The sequence below is a fragment of the Coenobita brevimanus genome, chromosome 77 (assembly GCF_032717465.1).
Source record: "Coenobita brevimanus isolate Jiangsu-jjx chromosome 77, ASM3271746v2, whole genome shotgun sequence".
Taxonomy (NCBI): Eukaryota; Metazoa; Arthropoda; class Malacostraca; order Decapoda; family Coenobitidae; genus Coenobita; species Coenobita brevimanus.
The window spans coordinates 31,164,532-31,189,915 of NC_137030.1; the positions used below are offsets into that span (position 1 = coordinate 31,164,532).

General features: G+C 41.4%; 1 protein-coding gene across 1 annotated transcript in view; it reads left to right on the top strand.

Moving 5' to 3' along the window:
• The first annotated feature begins 212 nt into the window (after positions 1–212).
• Positions 213–25,384, top strand: part of LOC145408524 (cytochrome P450 9e2-like) — a 47,274-nt gene continuing 22,102 nt past the window's right edge. Inside the window, exons 1-6 of the mRNA XM_080279255.1 lie at positions 213–389; positions 2,152–2,830; positions 3,769–3,987; positions 5,707–5,767; positions 6,140–6,330; positions 8,947–9,084. Of these exons, the coding sequence (XP_080135381.1) occupies positions 213–389; positions 2,152–2,830; positions 3,769–3,987; positions 5,707–5,767; positions 6,140–6,330; positions 8,947–9,084 (1,465 nt within the window). The remainder of the gene's footprint in view (positions 390–2,151; positions 2,831–3,768; positions 3,988–5,706; positions 5,768–6,139; positions 6,331–8,946; positions 9,085–25,384) is intronic.

Below are 25,384 nucleotides of genomic sequence, written 5' to 3' on the forward strand. Positions count from 1 at the left end.
GAGCTATGCTAAGGAATCAGAGTTGTAGTATTGTCTCTTTCTGTCACTGACCTACGTGAAATAAAGCAACTAAAAGAACGAACACCTGAGGCAGCTATGAGAAACAGACTGCTCAATGTTACCCTCGCCACAAACACCTCTCCTTCAACAGATGTTTACAGTATGTGATGTTTTGTGGATGAATTACTGTTTTTCCAGGTGAATGTGTCAGGATGTTGGCGGCGTGGGTGGTGCTGGTGTTGGTGGTGATGATGCTGTGTTGCTATATACTATGGGGACACAATTACTGGTCGTCGAGAGGAGTCCCTTGCCCACCCTTCCTGCCCATCCTCGGCCACTTTCACAAGCTTAAGTCCTTCAGTGTGCAACGCTGGATCTATGTTGATCAGGTGAGGTATTAGCCTGTCAAGTTTTATTATTTCATCATCATCATCATCATCATCATCATCTAAACCTGTGTATCCCCATGAAGAGCGTAGGAACCCGGGACTAGGCAAATTGGTCCTGACATTTAAGATATGAGTGACAAGCGTCACTCATCCCTGAGTGGCATTACGTGGACAATAAACCTCGACCACCCCTTGGATATAAACCCACACAGGCTCAGTCCAACTGGAGCGCCTTATAATAATCTATCTATCTATTGCCAGACGCCTCAATCCCCTTTGGGGTGGCCACAAACAAATCGCCTCCAAGTCGCCCTGTCCCCCGCCATTTCACTGCCCTACTCCCAACTCACACCCCCCTCTCTCGTATACCTCTCCACCCCATCCCTCCATCTCATCCTCGGCCTCCCCCTCCCTCTTCCCCGCTCCACCTCACTCACACTCTCTTCGTCAGTCTTTCACCCTCCATCCTCTCCACATGGCCAAACCACCTCAGTGTGTTCCTCATAACGCTTCCTATCACATCCACATCGACACCACATCGCTCCTTTATATCCTCATTCGTCAGCCTGTCTCTCCATGTGACTCCACAGGCTCCTCTTAAATAATAATAATAATAATAATAATAATTATTATTATTATTATTATTATTAGTATTAGTATGCTGAAGAAGTGAGTTTTTTCATATATATATATATATATATATATATATATATATATATATATATATATATATATATATATATATATATATATATACACACACACACACATAGGAATGTCACGTTAAAGTGCATAAAAGATAAATGAAAAGTTAAGCATTGCAACCATGCGAGGGTGTGACTGACATGAGCGATGTAAAAAGTGGATGAAAGAGAGAAAACTGACATCCTCACCATATAAGCGGATTAAGAATGATTATAGTATCAAAGTACAGTATTTGTTTAAGCTGAAAAGTCACGTAAGAAGGTTTTGAAACAATCTAAACGCCTCAGTACAGGATTAGGTTTGTGTTCTGCTGTTTGCCTTCACCTGTTTTTGGTACTGGAGGGACGCCTTCACGTGGTGGCACCTACTTAAGTATAGCTGGCTGGCTCCACTGCCTGGTTATACAAACATCCCTCAACTCCCTCCCCATCCCCGATAATAGAATGGTGGATTGTAAGATGAGGGGAACTTCAGCCTGTAGTCCATCGGGTTCACGTTTCAGATGAAACTGAGGCTACGAGAACACCACCACCACCACCACCAGGAACAACAACAACAACAACTACTACTATACTACTACTACTATTACCACTACTACTACTACTAGTACTACTACTACAGGTATTACTACCACACCTGCTTTCCTAAGATCCTAAACACTGGGTCAGAGGCACTCCACCTGAAACGATAATATTCTTTTACACAAGAGAGTTCCATTGTTCCACCAAATTCACTAAAACAGAGAAATTAATTATCCATGAGATTCATGTCTGCAGTACTATATGTCTGTTTTCATTTCTACTGTTTTCACTTCAACTCGCCTAAAATTGCCACCTTTTCTAAATTTCTAAGTGTGGCAATAGATAAGCATTAGAATACTTTGCCAGCCACGAAGAAGTGTTATGGAAAGGATATATAGTACAGCCACAGTATTATCTTTTCCTACGGCTGACCTGTCAAATAAACTGCAAAAGGACGATAATCAAGGCCAAGTTAGGGTTTAAAAAGTAAATTTATCATACATTTCTGAGGCTGACATTATTTACTTTCATTTCAGGTATACCACTCTTACACCAATCGTCCCTACTTCGGCCTGTACGAGATTATGCGTCCTGTGTTGGTAGTGTGTGACCCGGACTTGCTCAGGCAGATGCTAATTAAGGACTTTGAACATTTTACGGACCGTGAGTCACTTGCCGGAGGAGACTCAGACAGCTACGTTGCGTCCATGCTTGGCTCAGTGAAGGGTCACAAATGGAAGGTGTTGCGCTCTGTTATGTCTCCGATGTTCTCATCAGTCAAGATACAGAGGATGTACCCGCTGGTGTCTAAACATGTCAACACACTGGTTTCTTCCTGTCTTAAAGAAGCTGAAGAAAATCCCTCTGTTGATATAATGTCTAATTTTGAAAAGTTCCTCATGGATAGTATTGCCACCTGTGTTTATGGCATTGACTGCAACTCTTTCGGACAAGATAAACCCATGTTTGTTGAAATGGCAGAAGAGGTGTTGTCCATCTCCCCACTCATGGCAATAAAGTTTTTCATATTGTACGCGTTTCCGATAGTAGTAAAAACTCTGAGGCTGAGCATGGACATCAAGCCGGTACAGTTCTTCAGGGAGGTGGTGGAGAAGAGCATCAAGGCCAGAGAAGGTGGCCAGTACCGAGGAGACTTTATTGACATCATGCTGGAGGCACGGGAAGATCCGAGCAACCCTCGCCCCGACAAACCAGGTCAGTCACTAGTGCTAGGAGGAGGAGAACGAGGAGTATAGCAGTAGTAGTGGTGGTGGTGGAGGTAGTAGTCCCGCTAGTACTGTATTATTATTATTATTAGTAGTAGTAGTAGTAGTAGTGGTGGTGGTGGTGGTAGTAGTCCCGCTAGTACTGTATTATTATTATTAGTAGTAGTAGTAGTAGTAGTAGTGGTGGTGGTGGTGGTGGTAGTAGTCCCGCTAGTACTGTATTATTATTATTATTATTAGTAGTAGTAGTAGTAGTAGTGGTGGTGGTGGTGGTGTTGGTGGTGGTGGTACTGCTACTGTATTATTTATTTATTTATTTATTATTATTATTATTATTATTATTATTATTACCACCGGTATTATTATTATTGGCTGATGGGTGGATTGATGGATGGATGGATTATTGTTATTATTATTATTATTATTATTATTAAAAGCAGTAGTAGTAGTAGTAATAGCAGTAGCAGTAGTTGCAACCTCAGGTTTATCTGAATGTGAACTCAGTGGACTGCAGGCTTAAGTTACGCTTCTCGTGCAGTCCACCATCCTCCTTTGGGAGGACAGGGGGGGGGGAAGTGAGGGACGTTTGTGTGCCCATGCAGTGAAGCCACCCTGTCATGTCAGTGCCACTGCGTTAAGGCGTCACACTCCAGCAGCTCCTCCGGCGGCAGTAAGAGTAAACAGTAAATGATGTACTCGGGGGGGTGGGGGGGAAGGAGTTAAGGTATGTTCTGGAGCTGGAAAAAATCGCTATGTATGAGTTGCTATGGCGTTGCAAGAGTTAAGGTAAGTTCTGTAACTAGAATAAACAGCTATGTATTAGTTGCTACGAATGAACAATAAGTAACGTACTCAGGTTGCAGAAGTAAGGTGACTTCAGTATTAAGAATGAATCTCAGTGTGAGTTGGTACGGTGTGCCACGCCAGGTCTGAGTGACAAGATGATCGTGGCTCAGTGCATTATGTTCCTGTTCGCTGGCCTCGACACCGTGGCCACCTGCCTCACCAGCACCACACACCTGCTGGCCAAGAACCCGCACCAGCAGCGGCGCCTTCGCCAGGAGCTGCAGGACCTGGTAAAGGAGAACGGGGAGCTGACCTACCAGGGCATCATGGAGGCCAAGCTACTCGAAGCCGTCATTAAAGGTTGGCATAGCTTGATACTAAGTCTTTATCATCATCATCATCATCTCGAAAGAATTGTTGGGTGTGTTGTTTGATTTCTTTCCTACTCCATTGTAATGTACTTCTTTAAGCTTCTTTCCCGGTATAAGGACTGGAGGAGATACGCAGCATCCCTAAGCTACGAGACTATGGGCCAAGGTCTCACTACCGCAAGTTAACCCCATCAGACTGATGTATTTCTTCACTGTATTCTTGCCAGTCACAGAAGACGGTATCCAGCTCTTTGGAGATTTTTAAAACTGGTGGAGTTACTAGTAGGTACAGCTTCATTATGTCTCACTAGAGGGCGCAAGAACACAACAGAAAACGCGTCAGTACTCTGAAATGTTGATATGGGTCCTGTACTCTTGTCCGTTTAACTTGGCCCAGATTTTCAGTCTTTTACAGCTTATTTTCCTTAGCTCGATGGCTGAGTAAAGCAATACTTTATCTCTACATCATTTCTGCAGCACTTCCTCGTGGCTAGAGCTATGTTCCTGTGTTAATCTCTTGCTACAGCAAGTCATTCAAATTGGAGAGATGTCAGTTTTAGGCCACGTTCGTAAAAATGGGTATAACACACCTCAGTGCAGTGTTCTTGAAGTCTCCACACTCCGATCTCAGCTTTGTAACAACTTGCATGACACCAGCCACTTTCCTTCCCTGTCCCACTCCCCTTCCCTGTGCTGTTTCCTTCGCATATAAGCCTAACCCATTTTTATATTCAAGAACCGAGATATTTGAAAACCTTCACCAACTAGTGTCTGTTACCCACATCACACTGAGAATTACTTTCTCTCTCAACAGCCATCTCTTTTCTACGTTTTACCTTCTAAACATTACGCTCACGGACATTCAGAACATTACACCCATCTGCAAAGCTGTTGTTAACTACCAGCAAGGAGTTTAGCGTCACCTGCACGTATTACATTAAAGAAACCCCACCCTTCACAATTTATTATCATGCACATCCCTCTTTCCACAGTTCTGAGTTTCAACATCTCTAATAACCCAGATATATATACTGTAAGTTATGTAAAACAACCATGGGTACATCACATACCCTTGTCTTACTCCAACGCTGATATTACGCCACTCGCTTTACCACATTTAACAATTTTCCGACTGCACCACACATACGCACAGCTTTCCAAAATAGTTCCCTTTCATCTTGTCATATATATATATATATATTTTTTTTTGATACGTAAATGCGATCAATACGTTACAGTTTTCTTACATGCTGGTTGGAAGAATATTGTAACAAAAGCTATACGCTTCCCCTTCCCTCCTTGCACCCCGCTCACTCGTAATGTGGTATCCATCGCACTGACTCTAGCAGACAGGTAATGTGCAGTGCCTAAGTGTGAACATCTAAGCCTGTGAGGGAAACTCAAGATTCTGGGGTTTGAATGGTGAGTGAGAGTGTGATCCACTGAAATGTGCAGACTTTAGGGTTAGGTCTCATTCCACCAGGTTTGCTCTTGTTCTCTGCACTCTATTCACTCCTTCCTTATGTGGGAAAAGAAGCCTTGATGATGATGAATCCTCTTTTACTGCTATTTTCACTGATATGCAACATCTACTTTGCATTTTCTGTATCTTATGTGGGTGCTCGGGAGCACTGACTATCGATGTTATGCAGCCATATTACAAGTTTTAATCAGTCGGTTAATTTTCTTTTCCTCTCCGTCTTCACAGAGTCCCTGAGGATGTACCCATCAGTGCACTATTTCAGCCGTGTGTGCACCAAGGATTACCAGTGAGATTATGAACTGTTTTATTTTCAGTTAACTATGCTCACTTGCACCTCTTCTTTACTACTACTACTACTACTCCTACTACTAGTGGTGGTGGTGGTAGACATACCATAGTCGTTATATAACCAGTATGACTGCATCATATGTGAAATAATGGCCCAAACACAGCAAATGGCTTCACAGAACAATTTCAAGTGGTACTAATGCAAGTGAAGCATGTGAAATTGCTAATATGTACTGTACTACGTATTGCGTTCAAATTATTACAGTACAGAGTTTCATTTGTTATTCACTTGATGCTTTGAATATCATCTGCACAAACAGGTTCGACATGTAAGGGTTAATAATATGGTTGTAACTTTTCCTCCAAACAGCATCCCCGGCAGTAAGGTCCACCTGAAGGTTGGTGATGTGATCCAGTGTCCCCTCTATAGCATTCACCGAGACCCCGCCTACTGGACCGACCCAGACCAGTTCTGCCCTGACCGCTTCCTGCCCGAGAACAAGCACAAAATCAGAAACTGCACCTACATGCCCTTTGGAGACGGTCCAAGGATCTGCCCTGGTAAACAAACACATGCCTTTGTGTTGCTAGCTGGCATTCTCATGGTTTTGGAAGACTCCTTAACGCCTCTTCCTAAGTGGTTTATTTCTGCATATCCCACATTATTAGTCCTGTTTGTTAATTACTGTATGTGATCTGTGTTGATTATAACAATCAACAGATATACTTATATGAAATAGTCAAAATACATTGCTAAGAAAGAAATTCTAGAGACCATTTTAAGCTCGCAAGTCTATCGGTAGGTGGTGGCAACCATCATCCACTCACTTGATGTTGTGGTGCCTACGTCTTCCCTCACCTGTATCATATATATTTTTTGTCTGTCCTCCTCTCTTCCTACTTCTCCCATCTTTCCTGTCACGTTTTATTACTCTTCTTTCCTTTTCAGGTGGCTTTACATTCAGTGAGAGGTATAATAGTTTCCTGTAAGCCAGGAAACCACTGACAACGCTGGGTGGTAACCATATAACCAACCCATACTTGTTCCCTACGTGTCAACAAGTGGGTTGGCGGAGAGTTAGTGCCCCTTCCCGCTAAACAACTAACTCAGAGAAACGGCCACCCCTTACGGGATTATGGCTTTTGACAATAGACAGATAGGTAGAAGTCTATCACTCGTATTCTCGTTGCCTGAGGAACCTTCGTAACACCTGTGCCTATGCGATTTATTTTGCACGCGACAACTAAATAGCCTCTTGCATGCTGCTTAAACTTTTGCAATATCGATAATTTTTGCCTTAGTAACACCTAAAAGAATACCGTATTAAGATGTAACACAGAAAATAAATCGTTTGGGAAAAAGTGTTACGAATGCTCGAAAGGTGATAAGGGTATGACCCTATGACACTTGTGCTCTTGTTCTCATTAGCTAAATGAACTTCCTATTGTTGGTTTATACCATTTAATTTCTTGGTATTTCTCAGCAATATTGCATGCGGTATTTTCGTCCATGTTATTTATGTGACCGCCATCCACTCGCTTGATGTAGTGCTACCTACCTTTTTCACCTCTATCATTCTTTTTCTGTGTCTCTCCTCCTCTATTTCTGCTTATCCCATCTTTCCTGTCGCTTTTTGTTACTGTACTCTTCTTTCCTTGTCAGGAGCTTTATGCTGAGTGACAGGACTAATGGTGTCCTGCACAGTATGCCAGGAAACCATTTACATCGCAGGGTGGTAACCATATAACCAACCCATACGTGTTCCCTACGTATCAGCAAGTGGGTTGGCGGAGGGTTAGTGCCCCTACCGTAAAACAACGTAACTCGAAGGCAAACGGCCACCCCTTACGGGATTATGGCGTCTGGCTATAAATAGATAGATGGACGTCCATGCCAGAAAAATATGAATACAGTTTAAGAGAATATGAAGATCTGACCGGGAAAAATATGTGACAAAGGAAGAGGTGCCACAAGAGTCTCCCAACCCAGTGAGAATACTATGCCCTTTTTACTCTAATTTGGCCTAAAACTGTCGTCTCTCCTCCTTAAATGCAGATTCTTGGCACTAGCTTAAAACCAGAATATTATATTAGTCAAGAAGTGCTGTGGAATGGGTGTAGAGTTGTAGTATTATCTTTGTCACTAAGCTATGTGAAATAAGCTGCAAAACGAAAATCTGAGCCAACTTAGAGTAAAAACTGTATAGTTTATTATTGCATATTCTGGGTTTAAAATATTGTGCATGAATTAACGCACTTTATCTCAATATAAAAAAAATGATAGAAACTATACCAAACTATACTTAGGTAAAAATTACAGAATACATTATTAAGGATGCATTGCTATACTCATTTAATTCTAACTTTGCCGAGTTCATGAAGTCTTTAAAACTATTCCAGTTGAAAAATTTCCCCAAATTTGAACAAGATTGTCTGGAAATAGAAAGATCGAATCGATATGTCATGGAACTGAAGGTGTAAATATTTGAAGTGTCGGTTCTAGCCTTCTGGTTGCTCTAAGCGGGTTTATACCTTGGGGCATGCTAGACTACCCCCTACCCCCCCCAAAAAAAAAAAAAAACACACGACCGGACCCGAAACTATTAGAGTGCTTTCTGTGCCAAATATATTTCAAGCATTGCCTAGAACTATAAAATCTGGAGCGAATTTTATATTTTTTCTCTATATAATATATATATATATATATATATATATATATATATATATATATATATATATATTAGTCCGTAATTGTTTATATTGGTGGTTTATATATATATATATATATATATATATATATATATATATATATGATTAGGCCTATATCACACATGATTTTTTTTCAATTATTCCACTACTTTTTCATCTGAACCTAATTTCTGATATAGAAAAAGTTATTTTACATATTTACTTATTTCATTTATTTATTGATTTATGATAGAAGGGGGTGTGAGCTGGGAGCAGGGCGGTGAGATGGCGGGGGACACGGCGACATGAAGGCGATTTGTTTGTGGCCACCCCTTACGGGATTGAGGCGTCTGCCAATAGACTGATAGATATTTTTAACTGGGGGCCCAAAAGACAGAGGGGTCCCAGCGCTACCTAGTACCGGTTTTGTATTTGAATGATCTAATGAAGGTTGTTTTGCGTTACTTCCCTCTCTCTCTCTCTCTCTAGGGATGCGGTTCGCCTTGGTAGAGACCAAAGTGGCCCTGGCAAAGCTGGTACTGGCAGCTGAGTTCAGGATACCTCCAGGACATGAGACCCTGGCACTCGAAAACTACATGTTCTTAATGAAGCCTAAAAAGGGCAATCGTCTGCTTATCATTCCTCACCAGCAAAAATGAAACATCAACAGAAAATATCCACACATTTACAGTCGATCAAAAATGTATCGTGCTGGAGGGATACAGTGATGTCCAAAAATGATTAAAATAACTCAAGATTAGCCTATCATCATTGGCGTATGTTTACAGCAAGAACGATTTGAATTTTGTCACAAGCATGCTATTTTGTCATCCTTTTGAAATTAGATTTGTCAGCGTGTTGAATAAACATCGGACATATTCCAGCAGCCATTGTCCGTGGTGTATAACTGTTTAGAGCAAAGTGTGCAGCGATACTCATTTGATCGACTGTACATTAGCCCCCAAATGTATTGCTTAGGATGGATCAGATTATATATGAAATGATCACTACAGCTGGTGTGTGAATGGTAAGGAAAGCACTGACGCTCCCAAAAGATTGATTTTTATCATCTGAACATTATGATAAATATACTGATTAGAAAATGTCACAGGTATGCGACATGATTCACCCCAATGAATGCAGGCTTACCAACGTGGAGTGGAACCATCAGGTGTTTTGCAATAGCCATCTCCTGTGATCAGAGTGTCTCGCTCCAAGTGTCCATGATACTTTTTGGAGGTGTGCATCTGCCGCAAAGAGTATCTAAAAAAAAAAAAATCCATCTTAATATTATGGAAGTGGACGACGCGTTTGAAAATTACTTTTGAGTAACGTTTCGTGGATGTGTATGCCTGCTTTGTTTACTACTACAGCATTAAGAAAGAACTGAACTTTAGCACCATAGGAGATAGTCTCTCTTCAGAAATATTTGCCTAAGGAAAAAATGTTAACAGCAACAACACTCACTGTAAAACCATCGATCATCTGTTTTTCTACCCTTTCTGGAGAGTATACAAAACACACACACACACACACACACACACACAAGGATCACCTAGGAAGGATCTGATCCCTTTCGTAATGTTTCAAGGAACCTCAGTTTAATACACAGGCAACACACATCACCTGCGTTGTCATATTGTTTCGTACATGATCTGCGCAATGCTTTATTTAACCGTATGTACCATTACGAGAGAGCTAACTAGATACACTTCACCCAGGACACAAAACAACACTTCAACACACTAAACAACACGCCCATTACCAACACTGACCGGCGCACTACGAAATTCATAATCATAACGCAGACCAAAGCCACTTTCCTCGAGGCAACACAAGACACTACAAACCAGACATCACACAGGAATTTGCTTGCCTAATAGGACAGAGCGACTCACTCAAACATAACCTTCCCCTACACACTCAGGACATCATCACAAGGGTCCAGCAATAAAACAATGAAATCCACACACACACACACACACACACACACACACACACACACACCTCTTTTCCTTTGCTTGCCTTATAGGACAGAGCGACTCACTCAAACATAACCTTCCCCTACACACTCAGGACATCATCACAAGGGTCCAGCAATAAAAAGGAGAAAATAGACATAAATGATTACTTAACATATGGAGAAGCATCAGCAAGAGGACACTGCAAAAAACTGCATAAGAAGAGAGGTGATAAGGACGTAAGGAAATTCAGTTTCCCAAACAGAGCAATTGATCAATGGAATGCACTACCGAATGAAATAGTGTGTGCCAAAACAATTCACAAATTTAAGGATATGTACGATAAATATGGTTTAAGACACGGGACAGTACGAGCTTGACTCATTCCTGTAAAGATACAATTAGGTAAAAACAATTAGGTAGGTAAGAACACACACACACACACACACACACACACACACACACACAATGAAAACAGAACACCGAAGAGTTTTTATAACAACACCAAGACACTCCACAGATCCCTCTCAACTCTACAAAACACTTAACAGTATCACCAAATCACAATTAGGCCCCTCGACGACTAACGCTGTCATCACCTCCAACATCCAACACATCCTTTCTTACAAGGAACACGCGGACATACTCGTGATACACTTTACAAACATAAGTCACCTCACACTGACACACACTGGGTCTGAAAAACATTCTTCTCTACATAAACAGTCCCTTCCTCGAGATCACAACGTGACCCCTTTCACTCCACAACAGACACGTAACATTACCAAGAAAACAAAAAAGCACAGGGCCAGACGGCATCAGCAACCTGCACCTGAAACATTTAGGACCACCCCGCACCCACGCCCTCACAAACATCAGCAACAACTCGCACACATATTTCATTGTTAGTATTTGGAAACATGGAATTTATCACTATTCTTAAAGTAAATGAACACCAAACACATCCTTCTGGCAGACCCAAGATAAGTGAACGCCTGATCCTGGGCAAAGTCACACTTCATGTACCCCTTGCTCCTTCATTACACGGCTTTAGAGCACAACACACCACAACACCTTACCGACCAATATCACACATCGCGTATCTGACAGGATCAACTTCACGTGATTCGGACAACATACACTTCATAATGCAATAAATGCCATCCCCTGACACAGACTAATCACCAGAATCTACAACACATGGAAAACAACGCCAAACGCTGCATGCAAAAAGTACGTACCTGGTAGACAAGCACATGTTACACTTCATCACGAACATGATTCTCTGACAAGATTCAGAAGGCTCCTTTTCTTTTTACCAAACTATTCAGTTTATACATGCATGATATTGTTAGACCCCTACAGCCCACTAGCATTGCCTTATACGCAAATGACATTATAATAACAACCACATGCATCACAGACACAGGCTGCATACGGCAAGACTTAACACACTTCAGGAAGGGGTAGAGGACAACAGGCTCTGTTGCTCCAGTCACATCCACCACTACACCCATCAACCAGCAGCGGTTTGGCCACAGATACTCAAACACCCCAAACATCACAACAATGTACGTCAGCCACACACACACCCTCCATTAAGACACTAGAGTGACATATGAGACTGGACCTTCAAGGACCACATACAGGACGTCAAGTTCCGGTGCACCCCCAGACTCAACGCACTGAAGTCACTTATAGAGACAGCCTTTGGACAACGAAAAGAAACACTCACTCTACTTTATGAACAATATATTAGATCAGTGATGTCGTACGTCTCCCCACATGGGACTCCGTCCCATCTAATACCCACTACGACATCTCTCCTACCATACAGAACAACACTGTGTATCATCACTGACTGAACCGTTACTTCTCCCTCAGCTCAGACTTTAAAGCCAAAGTCAAAATACATTTGAGGTGGTTTGACCATGTGGAGGGGGTGGAGAGTGAGAGACTAATGATGAGAGTGTATGTGAGTGAGGTGGAAAGGGAGAGAGGGAAGGGGAAACCGAGGATGAGATGAAGAGATGGAATGAAAAGGTATATGAGAGAAAGGGAGGTGAGCTGCGGGGAGGGCAATGAAGTGGTAGGGGACAGATCAACAGGAAGGCAATTTGTTTGTAGCCATCCCCTACAGGATTAAGTCGTCTGGCTCTCTCTCTGTGTGTGTGTATACAGTTGAGTCTCTTTTATCCGAAATTCTTTCCACCGTAATATGCCATTAACCTTAAGTTTTACTAAAACATTCTCATTTCGATTAACCCCAAAAATCTGAAATCTAACCCAAAAATTAAAACAAGGCGGGCTTGTTTTGCACCACTATCGTTAGTTTACGGTTTCTCTGCTAGTCACCAGAGCAAGGTTTGGTTGCGCCAGGCCCCTCAGTCTGGATGATGTGGGAGATGATGTGGATGATGTAGAAATGATTGAATAAGGAAACAGAAAATATGAAAAAATATCTAGGTTTAAGACTTTGTTCGAATTGCTTGCAGTGAATTACGCAGTTGTTTGGCGAAGGTATATTTATGTTTATTTGGGTGAAGATTTTTTAAGTTGACAGTTTCTATTACAGTTACAAAAGTGCAGTTATATACGTAGTCACTAGAGTATATTAAGTGTTTTGGTGATGGATGAGTGGCTTTTGGGGTGCTGCTGGTGGTGGTGGTGGGCTAGACGTCGCCAGAAATGGGTGATGGTGAGTACAGTACTGTTCCCTTGTATCCTACATATTATTACTGTATCTTTTATCCGAAAAAATCGATTAAACGAAACTTTGAGAGTCCCATGATTTTCGGATAAAAGAGACTTCACTATATATATATATAATTTTGGACTGAGAAATTTACAAATTCATTATTCTTTTGATACTACTAATTCATCACTCTCGGGGAGATGTGTGTGTGCAACTAAGGTAAGGTAAGAACACACACACACACACACACACACACACACACACACACACACACACAAATGACTGCTATTCAGTAAGGTTAATTAATATGCTCTATATACAGTATGTTCTCATTCATGAAGAAATATATTCATGTATTTCAGCCGTTTAAAAAATCCTTAAGAATAACATGTGTAATGGTAAGTGAAAAAGGCCCGACTACTCGGTCCTAGAACACCTAACGTGTAGCGGGGTCCTCTTTCAAGACCGGGGCTTAGTGCAAATAAGAGAGAGGCAGGACACAAAAACTCCAGGCAATAACTTTTATACGTGTATTCCTCTAGTCAGACACAAGACAAACAGTATTTGGTGAATTATATTCCTTAACTAGACAGTCAGCATCTCGCAGGATACTTGTTCAACAGGCACTGATGAGACCACTCTACACGGGGGGGGGGGGGAGAGGCGACGCGCTGAGGAGCTAATTATATTTATAGTAATATAAAGTGGGAGTTAATGTTAGAGAGTTTGACTTGTTATTTTCTGATAGCAAGGAGGTTTTGGTAACTTATTATAACACGATTCTAGGTTTTCACGTACGTGGGGAATGCCGAGAGGAGATCCAATAAGGGAGCGTGTAAGGTAGTCTCGTTATATTTATAGTAATATGAGGGGGAGGGTATTACTAACACTTTCTCTTTACTATTTTCTGGTAGCAAGGGGCATTTGGATATTTTACTAATATGAATCTCTTAGTTTGAGTGTCGTACTGCTTTCATATAAAGGCGTCACTCCGTGAGTCTGGTTCACCAACACTTAGACTCTGCACTTTTTTTTTTTTTTTTTATGTGTCCGACTCTGGGCATAGGCTTCACAGCCTGCTATCACGGCCCAGCAGTCCTCCTACATACCATACACCTCTACATGTCACTACTTGTTACTATTATTCAGCCCCGGGGGTATAATTCATTACCCTTCTAACTTCTCGTGAACACTTGACCTGATATTCGGGGTGCACTCTGTCACTTCATCACTGTTACACTAACTTAGGGCAATATCACACTATCATGAGTCACTATACGGTGGGGGCGGCGAGGAGACACGCCGACGACGATTCTGCCGGGACTGGGGCACCGCCAGGGGAGGGCTTGCCGACAGGGCACGGGGCGACTCGCAGGGGCGTCTTCTCTCGTCCGGGGCTGCAGGTGGCGGAGGGGCCCGTATTCTCCGGGCTGGGTACAGGGGTGTGGCCCTCAGGACTGCGGCCAAACAAGTCCAGAAATCTCTGGCTCAGGTCTCGGCCGGAGGTGGAGGTCTTCCGCCGTCGGGGCGTAGGGAGGTCTCGCCCGGACGTCCTGGGGAGGGCCTGGAGTACCCTAGGGCTGCGGTCCCCAGAACCAAATGGCGTCGTCAGGAAGGGACTGCGGCACTGACCCGAATCAGGGTCCGTCAGGTGTGTCTTCTCCAGGGCCAGGCGTAGGGAGCAGAGGTCAGGGGAGGCGTTAGGGCCTCTCTGGAATTCTGCGTCCTCTGTGTCGGGAGTCTGGACCCTCGTCTCACGCTGGGGCGGCGGGACTGCTCTCGCCTGTCTCCGGCTGTGGAGCCCGGCTACTGGCCATGGCTTTCCAAGGGCGCGACCATGAGGCGCCAAGGCCAGGCGTAACCATTCTCTTAATCCTTAAACCGACTATTGACTGCCCACGCTCAAATGTGGGTGAAATTGCCTTCAAAACGTTGTATCTCAGCTAATATTAGAAGTAGAACAATCAATAAACATCCAAAAGACTCACAAATCCTTTGTCATTCCACTGCAAATAACCCCTGATGGCTAGATGCTGGTGTTAAGGAATGGGGAAGTGATAAATCATCATTTCATTTGTAAAGGCTCCAACATGCTTACATGCGTTGACCTTGGTCGCCTAATGACAGCACTCCATGCTGCACGATCTCTGGCAGCCTCCCTATTCCGTCTGCCTGTCGCAACCCTACCCGCAACATTCGCACTTCTCATTTTCTGCACCCAATTGTCATCCCCCATCCTCACCACATGCCCAGACCATCTCAATCTACCGTTCCTCATCACAACACCAATACATTCCAGTTCCATACTACCTCTCGATTCTTCCATTGTAAACGCATTGTACGATCGCCCAAAGAAGTGATGACTCTAATTCGGACAAAACTCCGTTGGTCTGTCATACTTTTTTTCCCATTTTCATTTTGATCAGTGTATTGTGTACGAGTCTTCCTGTTCCACATTAGGGAATTTGTCAATACACGTGTAAGGTTGTCGCCGTGTTTTTATGCCCTGTTCCTCTCTTATTTGTCTAAGCTCCGGTCTAGAAAGGAAACCCAGCTACACAGTAGGCGATCTAGGGACGGGAAGCCGCCCCTTAAACACCTAGCATAACATAAAGTGAATGGAGTATAGCCTGCATCAGTAACATCCGGCCTTTCTGGTATGATGTGTAAAATAAGTCAATGGGAAAGTACAGTACAGGGAAATGTAAAACAACGAGAGTATTTTTACTTGCTTCTTTATTAAATTTTGACATTAATCATTGTTTGGAAAAACTGGTTATCCATACTGAAATACGTAAAACTCATGAACAAATGTGACGTCACAGTCGCAGGAATTATGGGTCCGTCGGGAAGCTGGCCGAGAGGATTAAGGTGAGTGGATATTTCTGTTATAATTCATAGTTCTTTAAGTAATGTCGTGGTAATTTTCCTGTCCATGTATTAATCAGTGTCTAGTGCCAATATAGGTGGGTTAAGGTAGTTTAATTAGGGTGTAATTATTGTATACAAGGAGGATAAAGGGCGGTGTTTACTCGGTGAGCCAAGATGTCCCCTTAACAGGTAAGTGATGAAGTAGGTTTTAAAATCCATAATAGTTTTCTCATCCATTTTTTATACAAGGCTGAATATAATTTGGTACAAGGGCAGTTGCTTAGGACTAACATAGACCAGTTAACTGTATTATGTTGTAATTTTTGGCGTGAGGAGGAAATTCATTATATTTCGATTTTTAGGTCCCGAGGCGAGTCAGCCATTTAACAGGTGTAGGTGTTTTAAATCGCCAGTAATTAATGGCATCCATGTATTTTTGGAGGGCTGATGCTGTTATGAACAAGCACTGAATTATATTTGTTAAAATATATTGGAGAATTAAAACTACTTAAACAGTTTTGTTTTTAATGTTTATATGATGTCGTAAATTTATAGTTTTATAGAAATACGCATACAAGCATGAAAGTTTGTCATTCCAAAGAATTTTGATTTTTCTATGTATAATTTTAATTAACATGTTTTTTTTTATGTAGACCTCCCCCATCAATGAGTGAAATTGGGCAAAAAAAAAAAAAAAAAAAAAAAATCAAACTATTTGGTGAAGAAAATGAAGCCAAATACCAAACCTAACCCAATCCTAACTGTCATGCTAGGTGTTAAGGGGCAGCTTCCTGTCCCTTGAACGCCTTTCAGTAATTCCAGTTCCTCTTGTGTTAGGCATCTTTTTATCCATACATTTTTGAACTCCTCTTTTTCCATAAGATTCTTTGCATTTTTTAGTATCTCTTCCACAGTGTTTACACTCTGGAAAGTCACCTTTAGAGGTCTTGTCTTGCTTTTCTCATATTTTCCTAACCTTTTGTGTTCCTCTATGTCTTACTACAGATTTCCTCTGATACTTCTTTCAGTAAGCTCATTACATTTGCCATCTCCTTTTTGTCTCTTGTGATCTTGTTTTTTACTTCTTCCTCTTCTATACCAGTGATTACTATAGATTTGTATATATCTACTGAATCTCTGACTAACTTTGGATTGTTTTGGATTATTCTTTTCACCTCCTTTTTAATGCTTTTTTCCTCCACCCTTGTTTCTAAGTCTTTACTTTCACCATTTCAGCATATGTGGTTTCCACATCATTTTTGTAGCTTTGCACAGCTTCATTCACCTGTGTTATCTTCTCCTCAATATCACTGCTCTGGTCAATAAGACTGCTTACTTGCCTAATTGTTTCTGTGTCATTTTTGAACTCTTCCATAACACTCTCGTGATTGACTACTGTACTTGCCATTTCACTCATTTTCTTCCTAAGTGTACTCAATTCCACTGTTAGTTCACTGATGGTTGTGTCTTTCTTATTGGCCTCCCTTCCTAGTTTTTCTATTTCTTCCTTTTGCAAGTGCATCTGCTTCTTTATTTCATCAATTTCATTTTTGAAAGCCATTTCTAGTTTGTTTACACGTTCAACCAGTCTATTGTGAGTCTCCACTTCAACCAGTTCTTGGTAGAAATCATCATTTTGCTTTTTACTTTTATCCCTTTTCTTTTCCAAATTTGCTTTACTAAAGTATGTATCCATTTTGCAGTACTAAAAGTGCAGAGCATGTACTTACAATCCCCGTGTTGTTGTAGTTTAAACAAACCTCAGATGACTCAGCGTATTCTTTCGTCTTGGTTCTTTTTCCTGTTTGAACAAGTCTTGTTTAAACTTATTATTTTTTTCCTTTTAATAATGAACAGTCATTTAGTCTAACCTGGTACAGAGCTTGACTCATACAAAGATACTAATTTAGGTAATGCCACTGGCCGTGTTGGTTCGGTACGGAGTGTGTGTGTGGGTGATTAAAAAAATATATACGGTATATACTGTATCACTGAATTTTGGTACCTTCATCTCCTACATCCTTTCCCTATGAGACAGCTCTGTTAAGCTTGGTGACATTTTGCTTGAGTGTACCGGAGTGAGTGAGTGAGTGAGTCAGGAGATGGCTCATATCTTCTCTCCTTAGTTCATATCATCTCTCCTTAGTTATTAGAGAGAAAGTATGTATGATAGAAGGAATTACCATATCGTTTGTTAAGGAAGCAGGCTCCCTTAGTCAGCTTTAGTTTTTATGCAGTTTTAAATGTAATTGTTTAATGCATAGTCAGTGGTGTGCCCCTAACATTATTATATGGATTTAGTGGTAGATGGCATTTTGTTTGTTTTAGTTACTATATTGTGTATTTACCTATTTACAGGTAAATAGGTAAATACACAATACAGTAACTAAAACAAACAATCTAGCACTAAATCTATATAATAATGTTAGAGGCACACCACTGACTATGTGTGTGTGTGTGTGTGTGTGTGTGTGTGTGTATTTTATCCTTGTTCTGCTTTTACTATTGTACAGCAGCAGTCACATCTGTTATTACCCTGCCATGGTCTTTTTAATGTAATAAGTCATTCAAGTGATGTATTGCTGCCTACTCCTTCCTTAACCTTTATCGTTCTTTTTCTGTGTCTGTCCTTCTCTCTTCCTGTTTCTCCCATCTTTCCTGTCACTTCTTATTGCTTTTCTTTCCTTTACAGGTGGCTTTACATTGAGTGACAAGCCATATGGTTTCCTGTAAGCCAAGAAACCATTTACAACGCTGGGTGGTAACCATACTCGTATAACCAAACCATACGTGCTCCCTACGTGTCAACAAGCGGGTTGGTGGAGGGTTAGTGCCCCCTCCCTGTAAAACAACTAACTCAAAGTCAAATGGCCACCCCTTACGGGATTGTGGCGTCTGGCAATAGATAAATAGATAGAAGTCACTCAAGACAGGAGTGGCTTATATGAATGTCATCTCAGAGTTAACTGTTCTATGCTTGCTGATGCCAGATGATTTTGTTTTATGGCTTGTTGTAGCTACAGGCCTATCTGAATGTGAACTCCTTGAAAAGTAGGAGTAAGTTGTCTTTTCCATGCAGTCCACCATCCTCCTTTCAGGGGATAGGGAGGGAGTTGAGGGACATTTGTATTGAGCTTGTAGTGTCAGTAGAGAATCATAATCTATGCTGTTGTTGTTTCACCTCAACTTGACCCACATTTTTCATCCTTTCCAGCCTGTTTGACATGGCTCAGTGGCAGAGTATGACAGTCTGCAGCTCTGTATCCTTCCCGTGGCACTGCATTGTCATGACCAGCATATTCTAGCATCACAAATCAGCATTCAGGCTGGGAGGTGTGTAGTAGTTTTAGTCTAAGTAATTTTGTATTTTCTTGCTGTAATGCATTCAGCACAAGGCACAGGCTTAGCAGTCCATTCCCTGAGGCCTAGCAGTCTTTCTGCACACACACATACCTCCACATGTCACCATTTTGGCACTAACACTTACTGTCCATACTAAATATATGCCAGGGCCGTCTCTTACAACACTGGTGTAGTAGTAACAGATGTTTTAATGACATGGTGGCATGTCTTATGGTAATCACTGAAGTCAATTTTCATGAAATTCAAATTCTGGAACTGTTCTCTACCCCAGCCAGAAATTGATTTGGTGTACATTAGGACAGCAGACCACCTCTGTGCCAACTCAGCCACCACCACCCATTGTTAATAATTACCTGCCTTTCCAGATCAGTGTGTTGTGAGGAGGGAAGAGTAGGCTGTTGTGCTGTAGCCTTTCCTCCACCCCCTGACTCCATCCATGGCGTGCCTCACCAGTTGAGCCTTAGTACTGAGCCTCCTTGGTCTTCCCCTTGAGTCACCTTGGCCCTGGTGGAATGGCCTTGAGGCAGATGACACAGCTGCCCCAGGCCTGCCATACAAAGCCTACAGCCTCATTGTTGTCTGCAAAGTGTGTGTGTGTTTTTTGTATACAGTAAAGTTTGGGCATATGGAAAGGATGGGGATAATAATTGGGTGCAGAAAGTGAGAAGTGTTAACATTAAGGGTAGGGTTGCAAGAGGTAGACTGAAAATGACCTGGGACTAGGTCATTGAGTGTGACCTCTGGGATAAGGGACTGAATAGGGAAGCTGCCAGAGATCGAGCAGCATGGAGAGCCACCATTTGGGTACCAAACCCGACACATGCAAGGATGTTGGAGCCTTCAAAAAACAAAGCGAAATGAAAGTGGTCGAAACTCCAAGTGTAAGATGAAAATAACATGCTGGAATATTTGTATGTGTAGTGGTAATCCAGTAACCACTATTTACATTTGCAGTAGTGAAAGCCCTGTATGGATAAATACAGGCCTATTAATATGAGCACAGTTTCAAGCATGTATATACAGTGTGATAAATGGGTTTGCTTCAGTGCCAAACAGGACAGTGATTAGGTACAGTGTGCAGGATAAGTTGCTATGGAAGAGTTGTTAAGACTCCTGCATCATCTAAAGCCTTTCCTTAGAAATTTATTATATTACACCATAACTCACGCTTTAACCCGCCGTGTTCCAGTGCCGTTTTAAAACGGTCTGACATAATGCTGCGGCCAGTGCCAGTGCCATTTTAAAACGGTCTAAAATAAAAATCTTCACTGTGACCGCATTTTTCAAGATTTGCGGGTAAAAATTGGCAGGCATGTAAGGTAACTGTTCCTCAACTATCCCCCAGGCTGTCAAGGCCATAAACTCACTCGTTCCCCCCCTCACGCTCGCTTTGCCTCACTCTGCCTGTGTGCCTCACCCAGTGCTGTACATAGTGAAGGCATTTTGTAAATATTTTCATGTAAGTGTAAGTTGTAAATATTTTCTTGTAAGTGTAAGGACTATACAGTGAAGTCAAGTTGTAAATACCTTCTTGTAAGTGCCAGGACTGTACGTAATGAAGTCAGGTTATACCTATCTTCAAGTAAGTGTAAGATAATGCATTCACAGTGAGAAAGACACACAAATTGTGATAGATGCTGAAGTAATAAGTAATCAGAAAAGTGTACTGAACATTGCTATACCTTCCCAGCATAAATACCTGAGTATACCCGACATAGAAAACAGCTTTCTCACATACATGGTGAGCGTGATAGAGTGGCTATACGGTACCTGTACACGAGTATGCAGGTCTGAGTAAAACTGATTTCCGACCCTTGGTGAGCATTTTAATGGCTAAATTCGTTGTTTCCACATCAAAATCTATCATTTTAGCCACACACACACACACACACACACACACACACACACACACACACACACACACACACACACACACACACACACACACACACACACACACACACACACACACACACACACACACAAAAAAAGGTCGAAAAATGGCCGGCACTGGGGTGACCCAGATGGCTAAAAATAGCTGGCACGCGGCGGGGTAATATCATACTGTTTTAATATTAACTGTTTGCTTCAGTTACATACAGACATTATTAGGTACAGTGTGCAGGATAAGTAGCTATGGAAGAGGTGTTAAGACTCCTGTATCACCTAAAGCCCTTCCTTTAGAAATTTATTATATTACACCATAACTCGTGCATTACTATCATACTGTTTTAATATTAACTGTTTGCTTCAGTAACATACGGACATTATTAGGTACAGTGTGCAGGATAAGTAGCTATGGAAGAGGTGATAAAAAGACTCCTATATCACGTAAAACCCTTCCTTAGAAATTTATTGCACATATTACACCACTTATCTGTATCATAGTGTTTTAATATCAACCATTTGCTTCAATAACATACAGACAAATGTTTAAGTACAGTGTGCAGGATAAAAAGTTGCCATGGAAGAGGTGTTAAGAAGTATGTATGCCACCTAACACCCATGCTGAACCATATTATGTGTACTGGACCTTAAACTGTCTTACATTCCTTAGTGTTTTAGTGTTGACAATGCTTATATCAGTACTGGTAATGTACAAGAAAATTGACATGCAGTGTGTGGAATAAAATCACTTAGGGAAATGTGTTAAGGTCTCACTAAAATACAATGCTGTATTTTGATGATGTGCTTATTTTTATTATATGAGAAAGGGGGAGTGTGAGCTGGGGGAAGGGCAGTGAAATGGCAGGGAACAGGTTGACATGGAGATGATTTGTGCGTGGCCACTCCTTATGGGATTAAGGCATCTGGCAATAGATTTTTTTTTTTTTTTTTTTGTGGTGATTGTTTAGAAACTTCAGGAAGTATTCTCACTGATGGTGATATTAGAATGATATAAGAAACACAGAAATGTAGAGTAACATAATAAGCAAGATAAATTACTTAGGAAAAGGTGTTAGGCAGACCATTTTTCACCATAAGTTTATCAGTAATTGTGGCTCTGTAATGGTTGAGACTTGGACCCTATTCTTGTCAGTTGAGGAAGCTCCCTAACACCTTTCTCTAACTGATTTATTTTGCTTGTTACACCTTACCATTTTCTTCTGTTACATAAATTCTAATATCACCATACTCTGCATAAGTAGGGTACAGAAGGATATTAACCAGCCATATCCAAAAAATAAATCACTAAGGAATTGGTGTTGGGGAGCTTCCCTACCACTAGAAGGGAACTAAGACTGGTTGGGTTAGGTTAAGTTAAGATAAGTTGGGTAATAATTTCCTCTTATTATTATTTTATTTTTAGGTCATATTCATCTTATTATTATTTTATTCTTAGGTCATAAAACAGGTCTGAATGATGATGATGACTGATGATGATGATGATGATGACAGTGATGGTGATGATGATGATGATGACAGTGATGTTGATGGTGATGATGATGATGATGATGATGATTTGGATGCATACACTTCATCCCATCCTTTGGTAAGAAAAGATATGGTGATGACAGTGATGATGATGATGATGATGATATGATGGTGATGATGATTTTACTTGTTCCCTGTTTGTCTCAGTGTTTGTTGCTCTCTGGACCCTACCTCACCCCATTCATAGGTGAGAAACAATGTCTGGATGATGAGGATAGTGATGATGATGGTTTGGGTGATGATGTTGACGATGATGATGATAAATAGTGACAGTGATGATGGTGATGACAATGATGGTGATAATGATGATGTATATATTTAGGTGTGTAGGTGTTTGGGGGAACAGGGAGGGAGTTGAGGAGTGTATAATGTTGTATTGGTGCTGCTGGGTGTGGAAAGTGAGAAATGTGAAGATCAGGGGTAAGGTTGTGAGAGGCAGACTGAAAAAGACCTGGGATGAGGTCATAGGGTGTGACCTCAGGGATAAGGCACTGAATAGGGAAGTTGGCAGAGATTGAGCAGCATGGAGAGCCATTATTAGGTGACAAAGGCCGATGCATGCTAATATTTTGGAGCCTTTATAAACGAGAGAGGCTGCCAGAGATCGAGCAGTGTGAAGAGCCAGTATTTGGTGACCAAGGCTGATGCACACTAGTCTGTTGGTGCTGTTATAAACAGTACGATTATAAACGATACAACACAACTTACTGTATCATCCAATGCTTTTCATCTACAGGTTGTATCTTTTCCTGCCTTTTATGTATATTCCTGCCACATAAGTCTGCCACAATCCATCCTTGCTTGATAAACTACCATATAAATCTGATGTCCATGTTTACAGCTTCAAAATTTACCATTAATATTTTAGAATTAAGAATATCTGAGGTTACTTAGCTGACTGAGAGAAATAGGGAGCTGAACATTCGTTATTATTATTATTTTATAACTTCATAAATAATTCTCTATCCACCCATGTCCACCCAGGCCAATATTCTTTAAGGGTGGGAAGCTTACAAGCACCTATTCCTCAGTGATTTATTATGCATGCTACACCTCACTAGTCTTTTGTATCATATTTATTCCTTTTGTATAAGATCAAAGCTGTTACACTGGCACATGCAGAAATAAACCAGTAAGGAAAAGATGTTTGGGAGCTTCTTTATCTGACAGAGAATATGACATCCAGTATTAACATAGGAGCTGACTCTTCTTAACCTAGCAGAATCAGTCTCTTTGGTTGCTGTGTTGGCATGGACTGAGTTGAGACATGTTGCAGTGAGTGCACGCATTTGCAACAAGTCACACTAAAAGCTCAGTTTGCATGGCTAGGGAGCAAGAGGGAATGAATGCTTTAATTAACTCTGTGTGGACCTTGTTGTGTGAGTGGTCTTATGAGGCAGCCTTGTGTTTATACATGGTGGATTTGGCTGAGCCTTCATCCTCTCAGTGTCCCCAAACCATCTCAGTCTACATCTTCTCATCACAACAATACACTCAAGTCCTCTCAACTTCCCCTAAAGCATCTCAGTCTACCCCTCCTCCTCTCAAAAACAATACATTCAATCTTCATAACATATCCCTAAATCATCTCCATCTGCCCCTCCTCCTCTCAAAAACAGTACATTCAAGTCCCCTCAACATCCCCTAAACCATCTCCATCTGCCCCTTCTCATGACAACAATACAGTACATTCAAGTCCCCTCAACATCCTCAGACCATCTCAGTCTACCCCTCCTTGTCACAGCAACAGTACTGTACATTAAAGTCCCATCCTTTCTCTCAGCTCTTCAATCACCCTGTGGACTGCCGGCTGAAGTTTCCTCATCCTGCAGTCCACCATCCTTTCAATTCTGATGGCTGGACCCTGACACTTGCACCATTGGCAGTGTTCCAGTCTCTTGGTGAAATCAGTCAATCCATCCTTGAGATAGGGAGGAAGTTGATACTTTTGTATAACCAGCTGATCATTTCCTAGTAGTTGCTGGAGACTGTTGGAAGAAAAACTCTAATAAGCATTGTCATTTCTTAAAAATGTGTGAGTCTCAGTCTGGGCTTTGATTCTATTGTACTTGCAGCTGAGTTAGCCCAAGGGTATAGATTCCCATAATTTTTATACCTCGACATTGTATCTTATTGTTTATTTATGCTCCAGCACGCTTGTATGCCTCAGCCTTAGTCACCGAATGGTTGCTGTCCATGCTGCTCAGTCTCTGGCAGCTTCCTTATTCAGCTTCCTTATTCAGTGCCGTATCCCTGAGGTCACATTCAAGTTTGGGAAATGAAAGAGGAGGGATTCATAAACAAAAAAACCTTATCAACAGGACTCTAAATCTGTACTGTTTTGGAGCTGCTGTTATCAATGATCTTATGGACAAAAATGGTTTTATAATTCACCCGTAAGGTTTTCGGTATATTTAGCTCCATAATGATTGAGATTTGAATCCATGTCGATATACGGTAGCATTTTTGTTTTGTTTTAGAAGTTATACCCTTTCCTCCCAGGACATCCTGTATTTGTGTGTATTATAACAGCTGGCTTGATGTTTAGGATGAGAAATAACAATCATCATCATCATCATCATCGTCGTCATTATCATCGTTG